The sequence below is a fragment of the Coffea eugenioides genome, chromosome 10 (genome assembly GCF_003713205.1).
Source record: "Coffea eugenioides isolate CCC68of chromosome 10, Ceug_1.0, whole genome shotgun sequence".
NCBI lineage: Eukaryota > Viridiplantae > Streptophyta > Magnoliopsida > Gentianales > Rubiaceae > Coffea > Coffea eugenioides.
The window spans coordinates 35,306,218-35,330,776 of record NC_040044.1 but is presented as its reverse complement, the minus strand read 5'-3'; the positions used below and the strand labels follow the sequence as shown (position 1 = coordinate 35,330,776).

General features: G+C 32.9%; 2 protein-coding genes across 2 annotated transcripts; both read left to right on the top strand.

The window, feature by feature from the left end:
• The first annotated feature begins 14,273 nt into the window (after nt 1-14,273).
• On the top strand, nt 14,274-16,187 carry LOC113748945 (NAC domain-containing protein 2-like). Its single transcript, XM_027292551.1, has 3 exons — nt 14,274-14,567; nt 14,692-14,972; nt 15,278-16,187. The coding sequence occupies exons 1-3, from the start codon at nt 14,408-14,410 to the stop codon at nt 15,761-15,763; spliced, it is 927 nt and encodes a 308-aa protein (XP_027148352.1). The 5' UTR covers nt 14,274-14,407; the 3' UTR covers nt 15,764-16,187.
• A 6,201-nt stretch (nt 16,188-22,388) lies between these two features.
• Nucleotides 22,389-23,120, top strand: LOC113750754. Its single transcript, XM_027294694.1, has one exon. It carries the CDS (start codon nt 22,389-22,391, stop codon nt 23,118-23,120), a length of 732 nt encoding a protein of 243 aa, XP_027150495.1.
• The last annotated feature ends 1,439 nt before the right edge of the window (nt 23,121-24,559 follow it).

The window sequence follows — 24,559 nt, the reverse complement described above, 5'->3', positions numbered from 1 at the left end:
ATGCCAAAAGAAGATTTGTATGTGAATCAAAATGATGTAACATGCATCCAGACCTTTTTCATAAGAAGAAGTTTAATAGACAGTGTAAGAAAAATTAGTTTATCAAAAAATATATACATTTGGGGTGATTATACCTAGTATGTGCCTAGTATCATACGCATATGTAATGTTTATCTGAATAATAGAGGGAAAGCCTGAAGTAAAAGAAATAATTAAATTAACTTCATCTTTTTGGTTAAACTCATGTAAAGGTATTTTTAAACTAGTAGATCTAAATGTATAACATGTATACTTCAACGAGGATTTTAAATTTGAATCAAAATCATGTAACATGCATCCAGACCTTTTTCATAAAAAGAACTCTAAAGAACAATGTAAGAGCATTGTTTGAATTGCAATTTTTTGAAGAAAACTTCTATATTTTTCGTAAACATATTTTTCAGTCACATTTTAATTCATATATATCAAATCGTTACAGTATATTTTTTTACCAAAAATTCTAACAACTAGCAATTCAAACGGGTTCTCCAAAAAATATAAATCCGGGGTGATTATACCTAGTATCCGCCTAGTACATTATGCATATGTAATGTTTATCTGAATTATAACTAGTATCTGCCTAGTATCTATCATCTGCATATGTAATGTTTATCTGAATTACACAGGGCAATCCTCAAAAAAAAAAAAAAAAAAAAAAAAATTTGTACAGGGCACATGGGAAAGCTCCGAGTCTAAGAAATATATATTTATGTATTTATTTATTTATATATATATATCAATGTCGCCACCTAAAATATTAAATGAATTTCATCCTTTGGGCAAGTCAAAAACAAAAACACATCCACCCCAGATTGCAACAAAACCTTGATCTTCAAGCATGCATTAACACCGTGAATTACATAGGTCCACACCAGCACGCCATTTCGGCATATCTTCCCCCACTCCCCGCCGAAAAAACAAGAACGTCAAATGTACAGTGTAATTAGGGTCTTGGTCCCCCACTTGACCGGACACACAAATCTTTCTATTTTCAAATATTACTGCATAAACAAAAGTATTTTATAATCACTTTGAGAAATGGGAAAGCATTGCAAGTTGATGGTAATTTTTGTTCAATATATTGCACCTATGATTATGATACTTCTAGGACGCCAGGTAAGGTCATGATGATGATGATATGATCGTGGACCAGGTGCTAAAGAAATCATGATATAATTCTAGCTAGGTAGGATAAACATTTGAAAACATAGAAGTCGTTGACTTGTTGCTGATATAACCGTGCCAATACATTTTTCTTTTTCCGGCCAGTTGGCGGCACAAGAATCCGACGGGCTTGAGCGGAGGTGCATGCATATTTGTAGTATGAGACTTATTTGCAAGTGTATATTCCCTCCGTCTCATAATCGTTATTGTCACATTTTCACTTTAACATTTTTTTTTTTTTTGACTAGTTGGAGGCCAAGAATTCAGTGGGCTTAGGTGTTACTTAATTAATTCAGATGTTTAATTTTTGGTTATCAAACGGTTTGAATATGTTAAGATCTGAATCAATTAAGTTTAAGTGTTGAACTGATTTATTAAACAGGATCTTACTTCGCAAGTGTATATTCTTTCTGTCTCATCATTAATGTCACATTTCCACTTTATTGATATTTCAGAATAAGAATCACCATTTCATATGTATAGTTTTCAATTTTACAATACGAAAGAGTAACTTTTTAAAATATTAATATATATTTAATAATGGAATATTTTGAACTCAAAAGAATACATATGTAAATTCACTATGCCACGTCAGATTACTTTGTCTCCGTAAAAGATTAAATTTCTAAAGAATGGCTCTGATATCGGGACTAAGGAAGTCTAATATGTCATTACACATAGGTCTGTCAACTGTCCGGGTCTAAACCCGGATTAGACCCGAATCCGTCAATTTTTTACAGGTCCGAATAGGGATATAATTCCATTACTCGGACCCGAATCCGAATCCATTTTATCAAAAAAAAAAAAAAAAACGGGTCGAATACGAAATACATCATTCTGGCCTGTATTTGACCCGTATCCGAATATAAAATAGATATATATATATATACCAATAATATATCCCAAATTTATACCCCAAATTTACTTCTATACCCCAAAGGCCCAAACAACTAAATATTATCCACGGACATGCAGAGCCTTTGGCACATACAACACCTGTTGCGAAAGTATGAATTTGAATCTTACAAAAAGTATTTATCAATGCTAAACATTATACCTAGAAGATGTTAATTAACACATGCAATATAGCCCAGCTAAGACTTTAACCAAGTGACAACATTGAAATAATACTTGTTGGACAAAATTAAATTGACCTTTCTTAATAAAAAAAAAAGTAGTACTTTTTCTAATTTTGTTGTAAAACAGGTTTCAGCTATTTTTTCGGGTAGACCCGAACCTGGATCCGGATTCGGGTAGACCCGTCGGATCCGGATCCGAAACATAAAGTAGAAGACCCGTCAGGTAAACGGGTTGGATACGGGACCAGTATAGTAGTAACGGGTCCAGGTCCGGAATAATGAATTACGGCCCGAATTCGACCCATTGATAGGTCTAATTACACAAACAGTAAAAAAGTAACTAATGAAACAGTTTCAACTTTGATTTTTTAGCTCTCTAGTTTGATAGAGCAAATTGTAATATGGAGATCGTCCGGTAGCTCTCTAGTTTGAATGCTTGTTTGATCAATGGAAAATTTCAAACCTTATGAGAGAAAAAAGAAAGGAAAGAGAGAGAGAGGGAAGAGTTTGAAAGTCAAATCATTATAATCGGCTAACTAATATTCGTACCGCCAGATCAGAGAGATGAGAATCAATCCTACTTGCATCCATTTGTGTGATTACAAATTTGCAGATTCTTTGAATCTTTCATGGCAACATAATGTCGCAAGTTGGTGGTGCGTGAGTCAGCACAACTGGCTGCTCAGTTTGCGGACTTTATTCACCAAAAAAGAGAAAATTAATTAAAAAAGAAAAAAGAAAGAATGTCACGAAACACTAGATTCTGCCCTTTTCTTTTTTTTTTTTAATTTTAGATGAGTGAAAAATTCTCTAGTTAATCCTTTTTCGCTCGTATAAAAATATTCATTAATTGTCCGATTCGACGACCCCGTAAGAATTGATCAGGACATTTCTGTATTGACAAAAAAAAAAAAAAATTGTCCGATTCGACATTTAAAGTCTCTCACGTTTTCCAATCTAAATAAATTCGGATGATGAAGATCTTTAATTTCTGTGGGTATAATGATTTCTAAATTATTAAAGAATTATAATTTTCCCAAATTGCTTTTAATTAGTACTTTAATAAGTGAAAAATAAAACAACGAAGAAAGTCACATTCTGAAAATTAGGATCTTTACTTGGGGAAGTTTTTATTTAACATTGTCGTATGTACAAGAGCAATCAATATCCATGAGTGATTAGTTGGACTTCTTTTTGAACCATATGTGGTCAAGCTTAAAATCATCTATAATCAATTCTTTTTAAAATACATATGCCTCGAAGTCTACATTGAATAATCAAATTACTTTAAGACCAATCCATTTATCTGACTTTTATGTTCAAGAAATCTTGAATTAACCTTGGAGCAATTATGCATGTGATTGAAAAAGACCTATAATATATAAAACTCAAAATCCCTAGAAAATTATTATAGGTCGAGAAATTCTTTTTTTTTTTTTCAAATTTGAGCTAAAATATCTTTTATAATTTACTAGCTAGTTTGATGAGGAAAATTCTTGATATATTGGAATTCATTAGATAATGCAATATTTCATATTATTATGCTTTGGCCATGTTTCTTTGAGTTCAAAATTCGAACTCATGAAATATATTAAACAAAAATATCTTTAGATTTTAAAAGCCATTTTTCAGATGGAGGGGTTCTTTGAACCAATATTCCAATGCTTGAATTTGAATTTTTTTTTTTAACCCTTTATTATGTAAAATCTCATCAAATAAGCATCAACCTGCACTGTTAATATTGAAGAGCCACATATAAATTCATCTTTTAGTTGAAAACAACAAGATTACAAGTAAAAATAATTCAAAAAAAAAATTGTAACAATAGCCCAAAAAAATAATGATGTGTGGATTTAATTCGTCCCAACAGTTTACAATTCCAAACTAGGAGGATCAAATTCAATACCTCCTGATGTCAGAATTTGTAATTTTCAGAATTACAGACAAATCTTAACTACTAATTTTTTTAAAAAATCTATCATTATTCTATTTCTTTATCTCTATTTTTGTAGATATTATCAACTTGATTTATAGATTTTTTTCGATTATTTAAAATTCCAAGCAATATAAGTAACGATGAAACGAGTGTGTTATTTATACAAGCACGTAACTTTTAAAGTTTAAGACGCCTGTCACCAAACTATTATTTTTATTTTGGAAATAACTTCACGAAAATCCAATTACTTTCTAAGTACTTCAAACAACCTATAAAAATTTGAAATAATTAAAAAATTTTCGTCAAATTCCTCAATCAAATCGCAGCCCACTACCGGACCAAGACATTCTAGACTAATAAACGTGGTGCCAAGGTTCTTCATTAAATTTGTACCTTAAATCTTGACTGGGGTAGACCCTTCCCAGGAGGTGATGCTAAAAGTGTGGATTGTGTGGAAGAAGATGAAGACTAGCAATGGCGGCTGTGGGAGGTCCAGCAGCGCCGCCCCTACCACGAAGTTTCTGGCGAACATGAGTCCAACACTAACTGAAAGTGAAAGGTTATGTTCATTTAACATAGACAGCCTTTTCTCTGCAAAATCTATCAAAAGTTTAGTCACGCCGCCCACTTTGTTAACTTTTCCAACTTAGTTTCACTTTCACCTATGACTGGAAATTAATGTTGTCTCCTACATAGGTTTTCTTGCTTCTAACTTTCAATGCCCAACTTTTGAACCATTTTTTTTTTTCTTGAATTTTCTGTTCAGACTTTTGAATGGTAGAGGGTAGACACTCATTTCTCATACCACATGCCATAGATTTACCTTCTTTTGCTAGTGGGACCTTTGGGAGTGTTTGCCAACTAATTTGTTAGCTATCTCTATATATTGTAGGTATTCCATCTTGTTGAACATCCAAACAAAAATTTAAAATTTTTTTAAAAAAACAAGAAGAAGGAAAGGAAGAAAAAAGGATTCTTCTTCTAATATTTGTAATATGAAGTTAATAGGAAATTACCGTGTACATCAAATACAGACAACTTTTCTACGAAATTTTGGGTCATGTTTGGATTGCATTTTTCTGGACTTTTTTGTAGAAAATTTTTGTAGTGATTTGATATATGTGAAGTAAAAAGGTGATTGAAAAATTTATTCACGAAAACGTAACAATTTTTCAAAGAATTTAAAAAATTACTACGTTTGTTTTTCGTGAATACATTTTTGTGGACAATAATAATCAAGTTGAGCAATTGTAAGATACATTTCATGATCCAGATGAAGTTTATTTGGAATTAGATGGATGAGATTAAATGTGGATCACAATTTCAATGAGTGACAAAATTTGTCGTACTTTTTGTACATGCTTGTCTTTGTATTTATCTTCATTGTCATAATTTCTTTCTCTATTGTGTTATTGCATACGTCATATGGTCAAATGAAAATAGTAATTGCTAAACCCTGGATCTATAATAATCTTGACAAATTTCATTAGATTAGAGACGACCCAACGGAATGAATTTCGTATCATTCTTGGTATCACAAAATACGCTATGCATTTTTAGTAATCAATGTGATAATATGTTTATTATCAAGCTTCAATTTAGTAGAACAGAGAAGGGGAAGAAATTTGTATCCTTAGATTCTCTTTTTCTTTCCCAACCTTTTGATTTGGATACAGACCAGCCTTTAATTTCATCATTATGGAATATTCGTGCATACATATATATATATATATATATGTATATAAGATTCCGAATAAAATGATTTTGAATATCGATTTATTAGTAAAAAACCTACTCTGACCTTTGAATTGTCGAAACAAGAACTTTATGTGAGAGTTGAGACACCAAAAGAAGAATTGGGAATTTTTTTGGTAGGATATCGAAGTGTTTTTCCTTGGAGATGGAAAATTCTTCCACCGGGTTTTATCAATTTGCAAATTCTTCCTTATTTAGTTAAAAGAATGAAATTGACTGATATTATGACAATACTCGGTAGCATAGATATCATTATTGGCTTCACAAATATTATTTAACATTTTCAGGAATTATCTTTACATTGATCAATTTATGAGTAAAATTTTGTGTATTACTCAGTTAATAGTTATTGGATCTTAAGGGAAAAAAAACTAAAATATGATATTTATAAAAGAAAAGTAGCAATATAATAAAAAAATAGAATAGAAAGTGACACAGAGAGCGAGACAGAAGATGTGTTGCGTGGAAATACCAAGAATATTTTTTGTTTGCTAAAATCATGATTTAAAAATTCTTTTCTTAACACGGTTGTCCGGTTTGAATCACCAAGTTTGGATCCGGGAATCCTATTCTTTATCAATCTTGTGTGCTCAAAAAGAGAGGCTAGGATTCAGATAAACAAAAACAGATAAATTCTCCTTTATCTTTTTTTATCCATAAATAGTGCTGGCTATTTAATTCCCAAATTTGAGAATTTTCATATGACAAATAAGAATCACCACAAAACAATTTGATAACTTTTTTGATAAAGTTATTATCTTGAAAAAGATGTGATCGACAATCCATGATTTCTCTAGCTTTTCCCTGGTTTCTGGAATCAAACAAAATGCCACCGCCATCAGATTTGTTTGACAGACCATCAAGCCACTTGCACCTAACATGCATGTCTCTTCCAGAAACTTGCATGGCCACTACCTGGAAGCAATACAATCTAGAATTATATGTAAATTATTCTACAGTAATACCTAACCTAATCTACAAATATTAACATCAGTATAATTTAGAATAAAGTTCCATGTATTCTAATGGCAACTTGAATATCTCCATCCAATTCATTCTAGGGGATCGGTTCTCTAGATACATGATTAAAAAAAAAAAAATTATTGTTAGACTAGCTTAATTGTTTGGTGGGTTTTGGGCGTTATTCTTTTGGATAAGTGAAGTTAAATCGAGAAAATACTCCGTATGCAAGAGGAGCAATACAAGTATAATAGATGCATTCAAATAGTAAACTTTGCATAAATTATATGTAGTATCTAGGGCTGCACACAAATCCAGTCACTCGCGAACCAATCGCGAACAGCTCGAGACAAAACTCGACTAGAGCTCGAATCAAGTCGAGTTTGAACTGACCAAGTCGAATTCGAATTCAAATTCAACTTCAAAAATATCGCGAGACCGCTCGATTGTATATATTTATATATTTTTTGTTTTAATAATGAAATTGCATATATACATATCCCTAATATCTTCTTATTTATTAAGAAAATTTATTATTTTATTTATTTTTCAAACATAAAATAATTATTTTTTTAAGTTCAAGCTCGAGCTTAATCTTTATATTGAGAGCTCGTCGAATTTGAATTTGATAAAATCGAGTCAAGATTCGACTCAATTAGGCCAAAATTCAACTCGATTCGACTCGTTTGCAACTCTAGTAGTAACAAGCGATCCACCCCCATAATAATATCATGAAATAAAAGAAACTTGTACATTAGTAACTTCTACTATATTATATCAATTAAGGCAAAAACTTCTATATCGATTAGTAACCTAGGAATTAGAGATTATGAATTCAAATCCCTCCTTTCCTTATTTGCTTCTTAAATGTCACTCCTTTCTTGCGAGCAAAAATTTTCAAAAAAGAAAAAGAAAAAGAAAAACAAACTTCTATATTAATTAAGAAGGAAAACAATAAGGGTATTATGATGCCCATATTCCGGTTCGACTCAACGACTACAGTCTATACGTCAAGATGCATTGAAAAACAACTGATAGAACATTTTGAGAGATGATATACATTTCAAGCACTAGTGGACTTGCTATGCAAAATTTTGCAAAATAGCAACATCTTGCAGCTACCTCACCACACTGACTTCTTAGAAGTTAGAACTTACTGCTGCTAGGATGTTACTATTTTTAGATGTTATGACATCAGCTGATCATCTACAATTACTTCATTCTTAAGTAACAAACTCTTAGAGTTTTCCTTTTTCCAATTTTACTTTTAAACTTCATAATGCAAAAAAAGGGTTCACTTTGCTATGCACAGGAAACCAAAAAAAAAAATTAGATGAGGATTTTTCTTTTTTTTTTTTGGTTTAATCTATTTAAGGGTTAATATTGCGCTCAAGATATCAATTCTTTTGTTTTCGATCCACGGTCAGACAAATGTGCAATGTTCTTCATCAGAGGTAATCGGTTTTTCAATCCAGATTTGAAGATAAAGGTTAACTTTCATTGAAAAGAAATTACACGAGATTGAGAACTGTTTAAAAGAATTGAAAACTACTTAAAGCAGAAACGGTTTTTCATTTCAAATTATTCCAGTGCACCAAGGCGTGCCTTCACAAGTCATATCCTAGCCATTTGGTCCATTTCAATCTGTATAATCTCATTCATTGGTTATATGTGAAAGGAATGACTGAATTCATATTCTTTCATTTTAAATCCACACTTTTAATGACCATGACTTGTTCCATTAAGACTGAATACAATGTATGAATTCAGAATAGAAGAATGTTTCTCCAGCCAAACTAATACTACAAATTCACGACGGCTTAGGGTTTGCAAAGTCACATCAATCTGAGGAAAAAATTGTGTGTGTATGGATTGGAAATTATTTGGAATAACACGACGATATCACTCTTTGTGATGTAATATAATACACATGAAATTAAAAAATATTATCATTGAGAATACAAAAAAAGTGATTAAAAATATATTTATGATACGAACAAATTGTTTGTATAGGTATTATTTGCACAAAAATTATTTATTTGGATCACAAACACAATTTTCAATACACATTTTTATCTTTCTAGCCACCGTTTTATCTTACATATATCACCTCACGAAAAGTGTTAATAATTATTTCAAAAAATTGAGCATCCAAAATAGGAAACTGTGGGGTGTCAATTCAACATCCTTTTCTTTCTCTTTTTATAAGTGAGAGGATTCGAATGTAAAATCTATAACTTACGGAAAACTGTACTATATCAATTCAACATTTTTTTTAATATAAGTGAGAGAATTTAAATTTAAAATTTTTTACTTACACTCCTTTCTCCGAACCATCCAACTCATCACTTACGAAACTGTAGAGTGTCAATTCCACATCTCTAATTCTTTTCTCTGAAGCAACATTTACCGGTCTGGGAATTTGATTCCTTTGATGGGCATATTCCTCGCCAAAATTCCTCCGTATTTTAAGATAAGGTCAGCCGTCAGGTAAGTATACAGTCAAAAGTTTTGACTTGGATTTGGTAAAAGTCCAGATAAATCCCTACGACCACATCATCATGATTGTGACCAGAATCACCCAATGATATTGTGACACGCAGACTCAGAAACGCAGGACCTGGAATGACCTATGCAAAGTTAAAATGCTTGACCCAACCCAAGACTGTTCGAGGCCATGGCAGAATTAATCTTTTTTAATAAATTTGAATTTTTTTCTCTAATTAATTCTTTTTTGTAGTTTCTTTCTCTTTTAACAATTTAATCCCCTTTAATAAATTTAAATTTTTTATTTTGATTTTCCTCTCTCTTTCGATAAACTTATTTTTATCCATAAATTCAATTAGTTTTTATATCCATGTGTATTAAGATTATTTGGTTTTATTTACTTCATTAAAGTTTCTAAACATTTAATATTCATTCACGGAGAAAATATGTCTTTGCATCTGTGGTATTTAATAATTGAACCAAAAATTAATATGGTATCTGACCACTTAAATGTTCGTGAATAAATAAGAATGTTGTTTTATTTTTATAAATTATTCATGCTTCCATAAATTCACAACTAATACTAATATAAAAAAGAAAACGTGCTAATGTACTGATTAAAATACTTGTTAATTTATTTAATAAGCATTTTTTAAAGGGTTTATACATGAGAGGCCTATTGGGGCACGTGTTAAAAGGATCCGAATATTAATATTTTTGAAAATGTAAAATTAATTAAGGAAGTGTTCATGGCAATAAATTTAAGTTTAAGCATTTATAAATTTAATCAAATTTAAATAAAATACGCTAACTAATAATTGTATTTTTATTGGCTTATTTGTTCCATCATCAAATTTAGGAATAATTAACAAAATGCAGAATTGACCATAGCTAGTGAAGTCTTTCAAGAACAATTAAATTGTAGGTCGGAATGATACTTAAAACATCGAAATCAAGATACTCAGAGAGTCAAAACTCTTAGGTCCCTTGTTACACTAAGTTACTAACTAGCAAGAACAAGCTTCGTATTGTTTGATCCTTACCAATTAATTATCTTCCATGTTAAAATGAGTAAAAATGCTCAGTGGTTTTTTTGTTTCACAACATAAATCAGGATGGACTGTAAATGAGATAAACTTGGACAAGATTTACACCAAATCCTGTACAAACTTAGATCAATAATCAAAGAAGTAAATAACTAAAGCCAAGTACTTTCCCTCGAGTTTGGCCTGAATATGCTCATTCAAACTTGTTGGTTTAATTAGCCAAGCTCTCCAAACGATATATAAATCACATTTTTTTAGTAATTTTTCTCCCTAACACAGGAGAGATGGAATTTACATAAGATGCAAGAAGAGGGAATGGGAATTTGAAAGAATCTAGCATGTTGCAAATTTTTTTTTTCATTATCTAGTCAATTACTATTGTGCTGAAAAGTCTCATCACTCTTAACCAAAGTACAAAACATTTTCTTAAAATGCATTGTCTTTTAATTACATTGTTTAATTACTTAAGATAACTCTAAAAACATACTCCCTCTGTCCCACTTTGATAGTCCTGTTTTCCTTTTTCGTCTGTCCCAAATTGTAGTCCACTTTCCAATTGAAGAATATAATTGTATTTTAATTTTTCTAAAATACCTTTATTCAATATAAGTTGTTGTTATTATAAACCTACTCCATTTAATGAGAGTTGATTCTTTTTTTACCATCAATTCAAGTTCCTATAAAGTTGTACTCTAATTAATGCGAGGGTATTTTAGGAAAATAGCTACATAAATTGATTGTTTCAACAAAGTTAACTACTTTTTCTTAATCCGTGTGAAAAAGAAATCAGGACTATTAAAATGGGACGGAGGGAGTATTAAAGATGAAGTAATAGTAATCCCAAAAAGTAGTAAAAGTATTTTCCTTGAGAATCTTTGGATAGTCATGTGCCAACAAAAAAAGGATCAAATACTTCTTGAATAATATACAAAGTGTGCTCATTTACTATCCCAAAAAAGGATAAGACTATGGGTTATGGGTAAAGGCATATTGAAGTTTTGTCCATCCTTTGATTTTCCAAAACATAGTATTATTATTATGATTGACTTGAAATAATGGCTTCATTAGCCACTTATCTATTATTAACCTTTAAGCACAGAGACTTTACTCAAGTTGGCAAAGACATTAACGTGGATAATGAAAGTGTTAACTACAAACATTTCAAACCTTTTAACATAAATTTTACCCATTTCAACTAACGTTAACATATAAACATTTTTTACAAACCTCTAAAGCCCACAATTTTCTATCTATGGTTTACCTAATATTTAAAGAGAGAAAGAGAAACGTTGATGATGACTCGATTGATTGCGTAATAGCCAATCATATCTCAGATTCCTTTGCATGCGCAGTTTAATGAGAGTTTATTGACATTTGACAATGATGTTTATTTAAGAATTCCATCATTATGCCCTTTCTTTGTTAGGACTTTTTTGTTTTCTTGTTGGACTATACTTGCGGATAATACCACTGCACAAATCCGCGTCCGTTCAACACTCGTCTTGACATGATATAAGATAATGAAAAAAGTTTATAGACTTCTTATCTTATCTTTTTTTTTTTCGGATGAGATTGGAACTAAGAAAATTATATTTCGCCGTTCTTTTTCTTCTTCTCCTTCTCCTTTTAGTTCTTTTCTAAACCTGGCAACCAACATCTCCTTACTTTCAGTTTCAAGATTTTCCTACGAATTTATTTCTTGTTTAAGTATTAACCCTTTTCTAAGCCTAGCCACCAACACCTCCTCACTTTCACTTTCAAGGTTTTCCTACGGGTTTATTTCTTTTTTACACAAGTCTCTACTCGCCTAGAATTTCCTATTAAGAGTTTTTCTTTGTACCTTTGTTGTACTTGAACGTCAATCTAAATTCCTTTTATCATACTTGGAGTAGTTTCAATTCTGATCTGGTTATTGAATGCATGTTGGGATATAAAGATAATTTGAAGAATTTTATTTTTGTTTAATTTTCAACTTGAAAGGGGATCCATTCCCTTTGCTGTATTTGTTACCACAATTTTTTGAAGTCTTAGAAAAAGTGTAAATTGGATGGTATAATGTACAACGCCCTTTACAGGTGGGTGGGAGGGGGGATGGATTCGAGGAAGAGAGTATAAGTGAAATTTCCGAATTTAAACCCTGTGACTTATATTAAAAGAAAAAGAAAATCAACATTTATAGGTACTTTTTGTTACTTTTAAAAGAAAAATAAATCATCAGCTCTAAAGAAAGGGGGAAAATATTATACATTCTCTAGTCCTTCCATTTTCCACTAATTCTCTCCCCAGCCTAACCTAATTCCTCTTAAGGTATAAACTTATTGAGATGAGAATGGAAGAAAATTAAACTTGCAATGTGATAAAATTATTTTTTTTTTAAACTTGCTACATTACCTTTTTCTTTTCTTTCCAAAAAAAATTATTTATTTTTCTGTAAATCCTCCAACCACCATAATCCCCCAATGGACCAGCGTAGGCCAACAACCCCAAAATCATATCACGTCAGTGATAATGCTCTGACTCGATACCAAAAGAAAAACAAATAAGCATCTTTGATCATCTCTAGAGGAATTTTTTGGGTAGAAAGTCAATGGCTCTATTTGGAAATCACGTTTCGTTGGGAAAAGTGTTTTCATACTATTTCCTTAACATATTTTTCTAGTCAATGTTTCAAGTTTCTAATTTAATTTTTATCTTACATATATTACATCAACATTTCATTTTGTTGCCACCTCAAACTTATATATATTCTCGTACGATTTCTTTAAACAAAAAAGCACTTTTAACAAAATAAGTCAGTGAACTCAGATACACCCCTTTTAAACCATTTTCATATTCATTCTCATGCAAATAAATCCTTAACCTACGTTCACAATTTTTTTGATAATCTCAAGAACATTTCATTTCCCACTCACATTTTCTTCTTGCACAAACTTCGATTCAAAAAGTGCTGCAGCAATTTGTAAAATTTTTACACTATTTTTTCTTTACCTCTTTTCACCTATATTTTTTATTATCTCACACATATCACATAACAAAATCTGTTAAGTCTATTAAAATAAATTTGCATCAAATAATCTTCAATCCCATTTTTTTAAAAAAAAAAATTCTTACAAAAACATGAAAATCCAAATAGAATTTTTAAAAATAGTGAATAGGTGTACTTTTAAGTTTGTATCTTGTACAGCTCATAATAATAAATTTTACAACCAAGTTATATTATTAATTTAAAAAGAAAAAGTGCTAAAAGAAAACATAGCATTAAATTGAAAGCTACATCGCCCCCTTGCCAATGTGTCAAGCTGATCGGTGCTCTTTGACAAACTTTTGACACATTGAATCATCTCCCCACTCCCGGCTTTATCATTACAAGACAAATCACACCCCTTCAATCACGTACTCATTACTCCGGCTTACGTGTCCCCTTCCTCCACCGTCCGATCCACCCCCTTCATCCCCCCCTCCAATTTAGCTGACTCAGAAATCCCCAAGAATTGAATAGCAAGTTCGAGGAAACCGTTATGCTGAGTCGCATCCTCATCACACGTAGTACATCCCTCCAAATTTGTGTACGTAAGCAGTGACAGAAGCACTCCCCTCCATGTGGGCTATCGGCACGCACGAACCCCACTTCTCTCCTCGACACGTGTCCCTTTTATCCTCATCCTACCCTTTTTGCCCCTCGCCATCCTTTTATCGCCCACGTGTCTTCTAGAAACCTGCAGCCTTTCCCCGCCACGTGTCCCCCTTCTTCGCCTATATATTCCCCTCTTTCCCTTCTGTCCGAAGTTTCAACCTTCAGCCTTCAGCTCCTCTCTTCCTCCTCCTCCTCCGCCTCCTCCTACCATCCTTAGTACCAGTACTAGGCTAGTCTAGCAGAGAAGAAAATTCAAAAAAAAAAAGAAATTAGAAATTTAGCAAAGGGCAAAAAAGGGAGGACAAAAATGGGTTCCGATTTGCAATTGCCGCCTGGTTTCAGATTCCATCCGACCGATGAAGAACTTGTGATGCATTATCTGTGTAGAAAATGTGCTTCTCAAGTGATTGCTGTTCCTATTATCGCAGAAATTGACCTCTACAAATATGACCCATGGGATTTACCTGGTATATATATATTTTTTTTGCTATTATTCTTGTTCAATGTTTGAAAGAAATTAGACTAGAAAGGCCTCAAATCTGTACAATTTCTTTTTTTGTTTTTGGTCTAATTTTTTATTTTTGTATGCAGGTTTGGCTTTGTACGGGGAGAAAGAATGGTACTTCTTCTCGCCGAGGGACAGGAAGTATCCGAACGGGTCGAGGCCGAATAGGGCTGCGGGGAGCGGGTACTGGAAGGCAACCGGCGCGGATAAGCCGATTGGAAACCCGAAGCCGGTTGGAATAAAAAAGGCGCTGGTTTTTTACGCCGGAAAAGCTCCCAAGGGCGAGAAGACTAACTGGATTATGCATGAGTACCGGCTCGCCGACGTCGATCGTTCTGCTCGGAAAAAGAACAACAACAACTTGAGGGTGGGTGGTTAAATGCGAAATGACGATTCTGCCTTAAATATTAAAGCTGTCGTCTCCCCCATCTGAGATTTAGATTAGGGAGAGGATTGGTTTTTTCCTCGGGATAAGACTAGATTTTTCAACGAGTGGACTAATAATTATTTAAAAAAAAAAAAGACAAAGAAAGGGCCTCGCTCATTAATTTTGAGAATTATATTGATTTTTTTTAATTAATGGGGGTTTAAATAAATGAAAATTAATAAAATGAAGTGTTTGGACGGTCTTGATTTAATGTGATTCTGATCGAACGGTTCTGGATTTTGCAGTTGGATGATTGGGTGCTGTGCCGGATATACAACAAAAAGGGCTCAATCGATAAGCAACAAGTGAGCAGCATCAGCCGGAAAATGATGATGATGAGCAACAGCAGGCAAGTGGAGGAGACAGAAGAGGACAAAAAGCCGGTGATAATGACGTCATTGGCCGAGACATCACCGGTGGTGTACAGCGATTTCATGTACCTCGACCCAGCGGATTCCGTCCCCAAGCTGCACACCGACTCCAGCTGTTCGGAGCAAGTGGTCTCCCCTGAATTCTCCTCGCACAACACGTGCGAAGTCCAGAGCGAGCGCAAGCTGAGCGACTGGGAGAAAGCCGCCCTCGATTTTCCCTTTAATTACGTGGATGCCCCTGCCATGGACAGCACCGGAAATGCATTGATGAATCCTCCTCCTCCTCCTCCTCACTTCCAGGGGACTTATCAGATGTCGCCGCTCCAGGATATGTTCATGTACCTGCAGAAGCCGTATTAACTTAAGGACGGGGGGGAAAAAGAAAAGGGAAAAATCGGAAGTCCATGTTTATTACAGTGGAAAACATGAAAATTGAAATTCATGAGCGCTCGCACGTGTAACATGAGACCTAGGTCTGTGAGTGTGCACGTGAGAGCTTTGCATAGGGTAGGGTCCTTAGGGAGAACTGGAGAAGTAGAGGACTAGAAAATTAATTAATGAAAAAAAAAATAGTCTAGTAGCTGTAGTGGTAAGTAGTAGTAGTCATGGTGGGTTTTAAGGGGTAAAATGGGAAAATAGTGTCCTCGAATTTCTTGAGTTGGAATTTGTTAATAGAAAGTTGGAATTTCATGTGTATATAGACAAGGTGTCGTATATGCATGCATGATGGAAAAGTTTTTATGGAGGGTTTCAATGGATATTTTGTAAATTTTGTGCTTGTGTATTCTTAATTTGTTTTATTTAATGCAGGTTTTTTTTTCTAAAAAATTGAAAGTGTGGCTTTCTTTTTTTTCTTTTTTATTTTTCTATTTGTTTGGTAGATTCACATCGGAATTTGGATTTGAAGATGGAAATGTAGTAGAAATTTCAAATTGGGACATCAAGACAAAAAAAAAGAAAAGAACTTGAAAGTGGAGTCCGAAGCAAAGGAGCTATAAACGATACGAGAGGCCATTAATACCTTTTGGTTATAGAGATATCTGGTAATTAATGTAATTATTGAAGTAGAATTCCCATCCTTGATTCATAAAGAGTATGTTAAATGGATGTTAAGTGAAAGCTTGTTAATTAGCGTTTATAGGGTAATTGTATGAAAAAATAAAAGTTGAGTGGACATAACAAAAAGTGGAAATTAGTAAATTACTGCTTAGTCAAAAAGGTCAATCGATAACCCATAAAATTGGAGCAGTTAATAAGCGGTTGTTAATTCCAATGGGAGATCGCAAGTTCGGCTATAAAATTGGAGCAGTTAATAAGTGGTTGTTAATTCCAACGGGAGATAGCAAGTTCGGCTTCTGAAAAAGTTCTGATCAGACCTTCACTCTCGAGTAAGAATCAAACTCTGCTACGAGTTTCAAAAAAATTACTGTAACGATTTGACATATATATTTAAAAAAATTACTGTGGCTACACTGGCTTTACCACTACTCTCTGAAATAAAAAAGCTGCCCCAAAACATGTTACTCTTTTTGGCATTAGATTTACCAAAAAGTCTTCAATTTTAAAACCCAAAATCCAAATATTGGTAACAACCCACAATGATAAATTAAACGTAGCTGCAATCAACAAAGGACTGAAAGTTTTAATTAGTTGTCAAACTTACATGGACAATAAAACAGCAATTTTAGCTAGGAAAATAGTAAGAACAGAAGAAAAAAAAAAAAGGTAGGTGAATGATTTATTTCAGAGGGAGGATTGGGTTGCACTTGCACCTACCTGGAGGTTTGTTTTTGTTTCATGAACGGCCTTGAAGACATAACCCAACTGAATCTTCATCAAAAGGGAACTTTTAGCTTGACAAACAATGTCGAGTAAAAGAGTACAAATTTCACAATTACCGCAAGCGAGAAAAACATGAGATTAATGAGAATGAAAATTTGCATCCATAAAATAAAAGCAAGATAAGTTTATGAATTAAAAAACCAAGTTAAAAAAAAAAAAAAAAAGAGAGAGAAAGTGAAAGTTGAAAACAAAGGCAGCAACAGCAACAAGGGGTGGACCGGTGGACGTATATGTACGAAGCGGAACACCGACAAAAATGGGAGAGAAGTGACGGCTTTCCAGTTTTCTAAGACATGGAAGTAACGGTAGAAACGGTTGGCTTTTCAGCAATACGGAAGTAACCGCGGTAACCTCTGCTCAGCAATCATGTGATAATCAGTTTGCATCATTTGAATAACCGAATTAACAGAAATTCCAACAGTCGTTTTGAAGGAAACACACGTATTAAACTAACAAGTCATCGAGGCATACTCATAACTTGTTAAAAAAATATTTTTAATTAAAAAAATCACATAAATAATGCAAGTGAATATAACTATTTTACGTAATATGTTATCAAAGTGCATTATACAGAAATATTTACAATGTACTATATGAAACGGTATTAAAATTTGAGAGAAAATGTTGATTGACCGGAGAAGAATAGAGACTTTTAGAAGATGGTTAGGAAAGTGAAAAAGCATTAATTAAGGAGAACGTTAGAATTAAAGGGAGATGGATTTTGTTGAGTAGGATTTGTGTGTCAATTTATAACAGAGATAAGGTTAATGGATAATAGAGATAAAGATAAATATGAAAACACGTAAAATTAAGTTAACTACCTACACTATTAAAAAAAAAAAATTAACTATCTACACAGCCTTTATTATTATAAAGATATTCAATGTCTCAAGATTTTAACGCCAAAAGAGTAACTACACTCAAAATGCCTGCTTCTACTACTTGTACGTTAACCCCAAAACTAGCATAGAAATTCAAGGGAAAAGTTTGATTCAAGGCCCTCCTTATTCAGTATAAGGATATGAAATTAGTTTAGCACAATAACATTGAGTAAATCTTATATACATTAATAGTGTATACACTATCAAGATTAGATATATGACACATGAGCAAAATTTGAAATTGAAATTGAAATTTAGATTAGTTGTCATGCATTTAATGGTGATAGTGTATACACTGTCAGTGTATAAAAGATTAATCCAATAACATTTCATCATAATTTAGTTCTCATGCTGAGTATCTCAAAAAAATAAAGTACATCCACAAGAACATTTGCATGGAATTGGAATAAATATAATGGCAAAATCTTCCACTCTAACCTATTTCTCCAAAATTAATAGTTTTAGAAGTTATGATATCTTTAATCAAGTCCTTAAACTGAAGGAACTTCTACAGTATATAAAATATTTGTATACTCCATCAAATTTTGGTTTTCTAGCCTAAAAGGGGGAAAAAAGGGTATGCTCAGGAAGGACTATTTGATTTTTTTTTTTTGGGGGTAAAATCTTTTCATTGATTGTTAGTATTTGTTCCTAAGGACAAAATATGAGCTCCAATTAGCCAGGCCCATTAATATTCCTTGCCAATGTTTAATTCAGGCTCAAGAACCGATTACTATAAATACTGGTTCGGGCAAAAAGGCCCAATAACAACAATTATTCTGCAAAGGTCCAACATCAAAGAGCCTAGTTTTCACTGAACTGGACTGTGAACCTGTTCAGGACTCCTGACCTTGTTGCCCGCGTTGACCTTGTAATGGGGAAAATTTTTTTTTTCATTCTAAACTTTAATTTACAAAAAGAAAAAGAAAATATTTATTCTAAAACATAGTGGGTAGGGCAGTTTTAATTTTTTTTTTTTTGCAAAAACTAATAAAATAAAATTATGAATGTGGATTTAAAAAAATCCTTTATATCTAATTCTATTAATGAGGGTGTCTAATACCTTTAGCAAATCATATTCTTGAAGTTTTGAGGGCAAAGACTTAATATATAAGTAAGTTTTTGAGTAAAAGGATATATTTGTGAATAAAATTTTTGGAATCTTTGTGGCTTTTCTTTTCTGGCTAAGTCTAATACTAACAAAATTACAATGTGGATTAAGAAAAGTTGTTACTTGAAAATATAACATCTAATCTACTGATATAGATGCCCCACATTTATCAATATTCTCTATTTTGCCTTTTTTTTTGTTTTGTTTCTTCTATTAATCAATATGAACTACACGTTTTTAGGAAATATTTATTCTACATTCAATAATAAAGTCAGAATTTCCAAGTTGGGAGAGGCCAAACATGAAATGTATGACAATAATGTCTTTAGCAAATCATTATCTTAAGTTTGGAGGGCAAAGACTTAATATAAAAGTAATTTTTTTGAGTTAAATATTTATATTTGTAAATAAGATTTTTGAAATCTATCCAAAATAAAATTTAGAGTGTATTACAATGATATGTATTGTATACTATTTCTCAAATTTTGGGGACAAGTATTTAATTGAAGCAACTTTTCATTTAAAAATTCATAATACACACTAAAAGTTTTTATAAATATAAATATTAGGGGGCGTAATGCCACTATCACCACCCTCCCTCCTTCACCATCGGCACCACCCTCCCTTTTTCTTCTCTCTGCTTCTCCTCCTCTCTCCTTCCTCCCTCTCCTTCTCTTTCTTCCTCTTTCTTTTTCTTCATTTCTCCTCCCCTTCCCTCCCCTGCCACCCCTTCCATTCCCCATCCCGCCCCTTAAACCACCCTCTACCTCAATTAGTCGCGACTAGATCAGATCTTGTATTTTGCAGTAATCTTCCATCTTCTATAGCAGTTACATAAGTTTTTATAGAAAATCTTGGGTACATTGGTGATTTGATTTGGTCTTTTGAGTATTTTGTTTTTCTAAATTAATTTAACTCCACTCCTTGTTAAAGGTTACTCTTGGACCTATAGATAACTTCAGGAAAAATTACAGAGATTGGGAGGAATTTGAAATTGTATTCTGAAATTCAATATATAAAAGGACTCTACACAATTGTCACTCAAAATTATAAAGTGAAATATATATGATAGCACCAAATCTCTATATATTGTTTTTTTTTTGTATGTTTTTAAGAATTGTGTATAGTGGGGGAACTAGAATCCTAAGGTTAGGAGATTCAATTTTCTACATTATATGAAATGTAATAATAGTAAATTTACAATCGAAAGATGCCTATGTTAAGTTTTCCTCTCAAGTCAATTATAGTTTGTAATTAAAATTGTGGCATAATGTAGCAGTTGTTTAGAAAATGTCACAAGTGTTTATAACTAACCTTAATTAGATCCAACACTCTTCTGAAGCATAAGAATTAAGAAATTTTGTGTAGGGGATGAATGTAGATTAAAAAAAAAAGAGACTTTAAAAAATTTGAGAAGGGAAATGTAGATAAGAAAAAGAACATAAAAAATATTGGGGGCAATTTAGATAAGAAAGAGAATTTCAAAATTTTGAGGTGGTGCAAATAAGGAACAACTTAAAAAATTGTCAAAATTTCCAAGCTTAAAAAGAAATTTTTTCAAAGTTGAGGGTCAACTCCATTTGGCTTCTTGGGGTAAAAAACTTAATCACAAACGTTAAGTTCAAAAGATATAGAAATCAAACCATGAATTGCATGCAAACTTGCAGTCTATAGTTACACCTACAATTATAGAGATTGCTCATCTTTCAATTTTTGTATTGAATTTACTCCATAAGAAAAAAAGAAAGGCTATTAGTTAAAGAAAAAAAGAGAATAGAATAAGAATTATGGCACTGCTATCCAAATCAACATACATGTGCTTTGTCTTTTGGTTTCAGTTTCTGCATGCTATTTTTTGTTCATTTTTGTAAAGTACAAACCTGTTCTTCAAAAAGTGACAAACAAAAAAGATTACAGGAACTGTAGAAGAAAACTCCAAGTTGAAGATTTATAATTTCTCAGCTCAATTACCAGTTGCATAAAATACTTCCAAAAGCAAATGAGAAGTCTATATCTGTATCAGCTAAAATAATAAACTAATAAAGTCTTCAAGAACCCTAAAATAATATAAATTAATATAGAATTCCCATTAAGTCATGAATCTTGAATCTTGTAAGATATTTTGCAACATTTGGAGCAGAGAAAAACGCATAATTCCAACCACTGTTATTTGAGATTTTGCAAATCCTATCATATCATACTGTTTAGGAAAAGAATTGTTTTGACAACTTGATCCAAATTCCCTTTCAACTCCTCAAGTTTATGTAATCTAATGCCGGTATATGCTATCATTTTTAGGAATTTTTTGTAGAAAAATATATTATAACAACTTGGTGTATGTGAGATAAAAAGATAACTAGAAAATGTGTTCACAGAAAACATTTTTTTTTTGCGAAAAATCACAATCCAAACAAGGCCTAACTTTTCAAGTAGTATGAAGAACTAAGCTTCATCATCCTCCAATTGTTTAAGCATTTAGGACTCCCTAGCATCAAAAAATTATGCCAATTACTATATGTTTCACAGCATTCTCTAGTTAAGGTGATTTGACTCACAGTCTTGCATATTATAATAAAAAAAAACTGCAAGAATCTGGACCTGTAGACAATAGCTGCCATAATATTTGCAACTTAACATTCTCTTAAGTAGTTAAATAGTGGAAGGACAACTAGAATGCAGTAATGCTTTGGTGAACATAAATATATTCTATCTTGAGAATTAGTCTTCCAGAGTAAGGAAAAAAGAATTTTCATGTTTGTAAAAATTAAATACTTAAGAAGTAATTTTTTTTCTGAGAATTTCAAATAGAACAATGAAAATTACGGAATAAAATGTTTAAAGCGCATACTTCTTCTACTATTTCAAAGGGGCATTACCCAAAAAAAACCTCCTAAGCGTTCAAGTATTGGGTACTAAAAATGTACAACTTTTGGATTTTTAACAAATATAAGCAACTTTAATTAATCCAGTATGACTTTTGAGATGCTGTGTTATGGAAGGGGATATTGTAAAACCTCATGATTTTTTTTAAATTATTCGATAATATGTACTTTAATACATTTTATCTCATAAATTTCACATCACAATAAATTTTATCGTTAGTCGCTTGCAGCAATGGTGGCTGTATCAATCTCCAGGCTCTGCCCGGGGGATGGTATGTAGGGTGTTGCCATCGCTTATATGTTGGGGGCTGTGGAAGGCTCGTAACATGGCTATGTACGAGGAGATAACAGTGTCACCGGCACAGGTTTGCAGGGATGTTCAAGACCTGTTGCTTAGCATGTCTCAGGTTCGGCCTTTCGTCCAGGTGACACGGGATGACTGGGAACTGGCCCACTCGGGCTTAATACTTTGCATGGAACGGACGAAGTCCGTGCTGCCACGCTGGGTTGCATGGTCGAGGCCATCTGCCGGGTATGTCAAGTTAAATATTGATGGCTCTTCTCTGGAGAACCCAGGACACTCTGGAGCGGGAAGGGTTTTTCGTGATTCAAGTGGTAACATCCTTTGTGGTTTCTCGTTGTTTTTGGGATCCCGGACAAACATGGAAGCGGAGGCCATGGCATTACTGGAGGGTTTGTTGCTCTCCGAAAACTTTCTTTCTTTAAACGTTGAAATGGACTCTCAGGTATTGCTGAATATGGTGAACGGTGATGGTGGAGTTCCTTGGAAATTATGGCTTAGTATCAAGTCTTTAGTGCTCGGTCGTCAAATCACCTTCACCCATGTTTACAGAGAGGCAAATGCGGTAGCCGATGCCCTGGCGCGTCTGGCAAGCACCACGCATGTTTGTCAGTCCTTTCCCCCCTCCCCTTTGCCTGCCCATATACGGGGTCTAGCCCGCCTGGATAGGATACAGATGCCCTATGTCCGTGTGTCTTAGCCTAGCTGGCAGACTGCCAGCGGTCTTGGTGTACTTTATTGATCTTTTGAATGTGGCGCCCATCCCCACTTATGGGGTTAGCCGAAAAAAAAAAAAAATCTGTAAAGTTTAAAAATTTATTTATATCTCATATTCTTTTTTTTTTATTAAGTGCACAAGTTAATGTTATAATAAGAGTAAGAAGACACACAAGAAGATAAGATATAATATAGAGTTTCCAATTTTTTTTTTAATAAAAACATCAAAATTTCTTTAACTTCCCAACAAATCCGACATTAGAAATGGCACAATAAAATTTGGAAGATCTCTTCTCCAAAAGACATTTATCACATATGAGTTTTGCATTGTTCTGCTATTCTATTAATAAGGGGCTGCTTGGTTAAAGGGTTTGGGAATCACAGAAAAGAATGAATCCCTTATTTGATGTTTGGATTAAGTCTATTGGAATACAAATTTTGGAATCATTTTTAAAAAATCGGAGTTATCCCATTCCCGAGCAAATTGGGAGGTTTTGGACAAAACCCTCAACTTATTCCCTCAGACAACATTTATGATGGACCTACCCTCTCTTTTTCTCCATCACACGTCGCACCTTCTGTTCTTTTTCTTCGTCAGATTTCCTATCTCTTCTTCTTCATCATATAGTCTTCATCTGTAATCCAAAATGTCTTGAAAAAAAAAAGGATCTAAAGTAGATCTAAATGGATTAATAGTGGGCAAATATCTTCAGTGGGCAAATTATTCAACAAGATCTCCACCAGAAAGATCTCTAAGAAAAATTGAAGAAAACCCACAACCCAAATCCACGGGGTTTGTGATTTTCGCTTTAGGGATCTTGTTCAGTGTAGGAAGGATGACTTGCTGTGAATTAATTGTGAGATTTTAGTATGAATTGTTCTTTGTATATTAAGAACCTGTTCAATATATTAAGAACCTCAACCTAAAGATCTTCACTTCAAGGGTCTTGTTCAGTGCAGGAAGGATGACTTGCTGTGAATTAATTGTGAGATTTTAGTACGAATTGTTCTTTGTATATTAAGAACCTGCTCAGTATAGCATTTGAACATAGTTGCGGTTGACATATTAATAAAGCTTTATAGTTGATCATTTCATGCAAGGTTTGATCTTTTGTGAAATCTTTTTCGTTCTGGTGTTGGGTGGGATGGAAGAAATAGGGAGTCAAAAGTTGATGGTGATAGAGACAGCGACATTGTAACCCTTCATTCTAAAGTTATAAAGAGCTGGTGTTTTATTGGAGAACGGATTTATTTTTATTTTATCCGATAAATATATTTGTTTATGGGAAAATGGGTACTCTGTTCTTATAATGGAGGAAACCATAAAAAGCTAATGTTTTATTGGAAAACGGGTTTATTTTTATTTTATCCTATAAATAAATTTATTTATGGGAAAATGGATACTCTGTTCTTATAATGGAG

Excerpts from the sequence above, each read along its gene's own strand:
- LOC113748945 (XM_027292551.1), top strand. The coding sequence starts at position 14,408 with ATGGGTTCCGATTTGCAATTGCCGCCTGGTTTCAGATTCCATCCGACC. Across the intron at positions 14,568-14,691 it reads TGACCCATGGGATTTACCTG|GTTTGGCTTTGTACGGGGAG; the intron begins GTATATATATAT and ends TTTTGTATGCAG. Across the intron at positions 14,973-15,277 it reads AGAACAACAACAACTTGAGG|TTGGATGATTGGGTGCTGTG; the intron begins GTGGGTGGTTAA and ends TGGATTTTGCAG.
- LOC113750754 (XM_027294694.1), top strand. The coding sequence starts at position 22,389 with ATGGTATGTAGGGTGTTGCCATCGCTTATATGTTGGGGGCTGTGGAAG.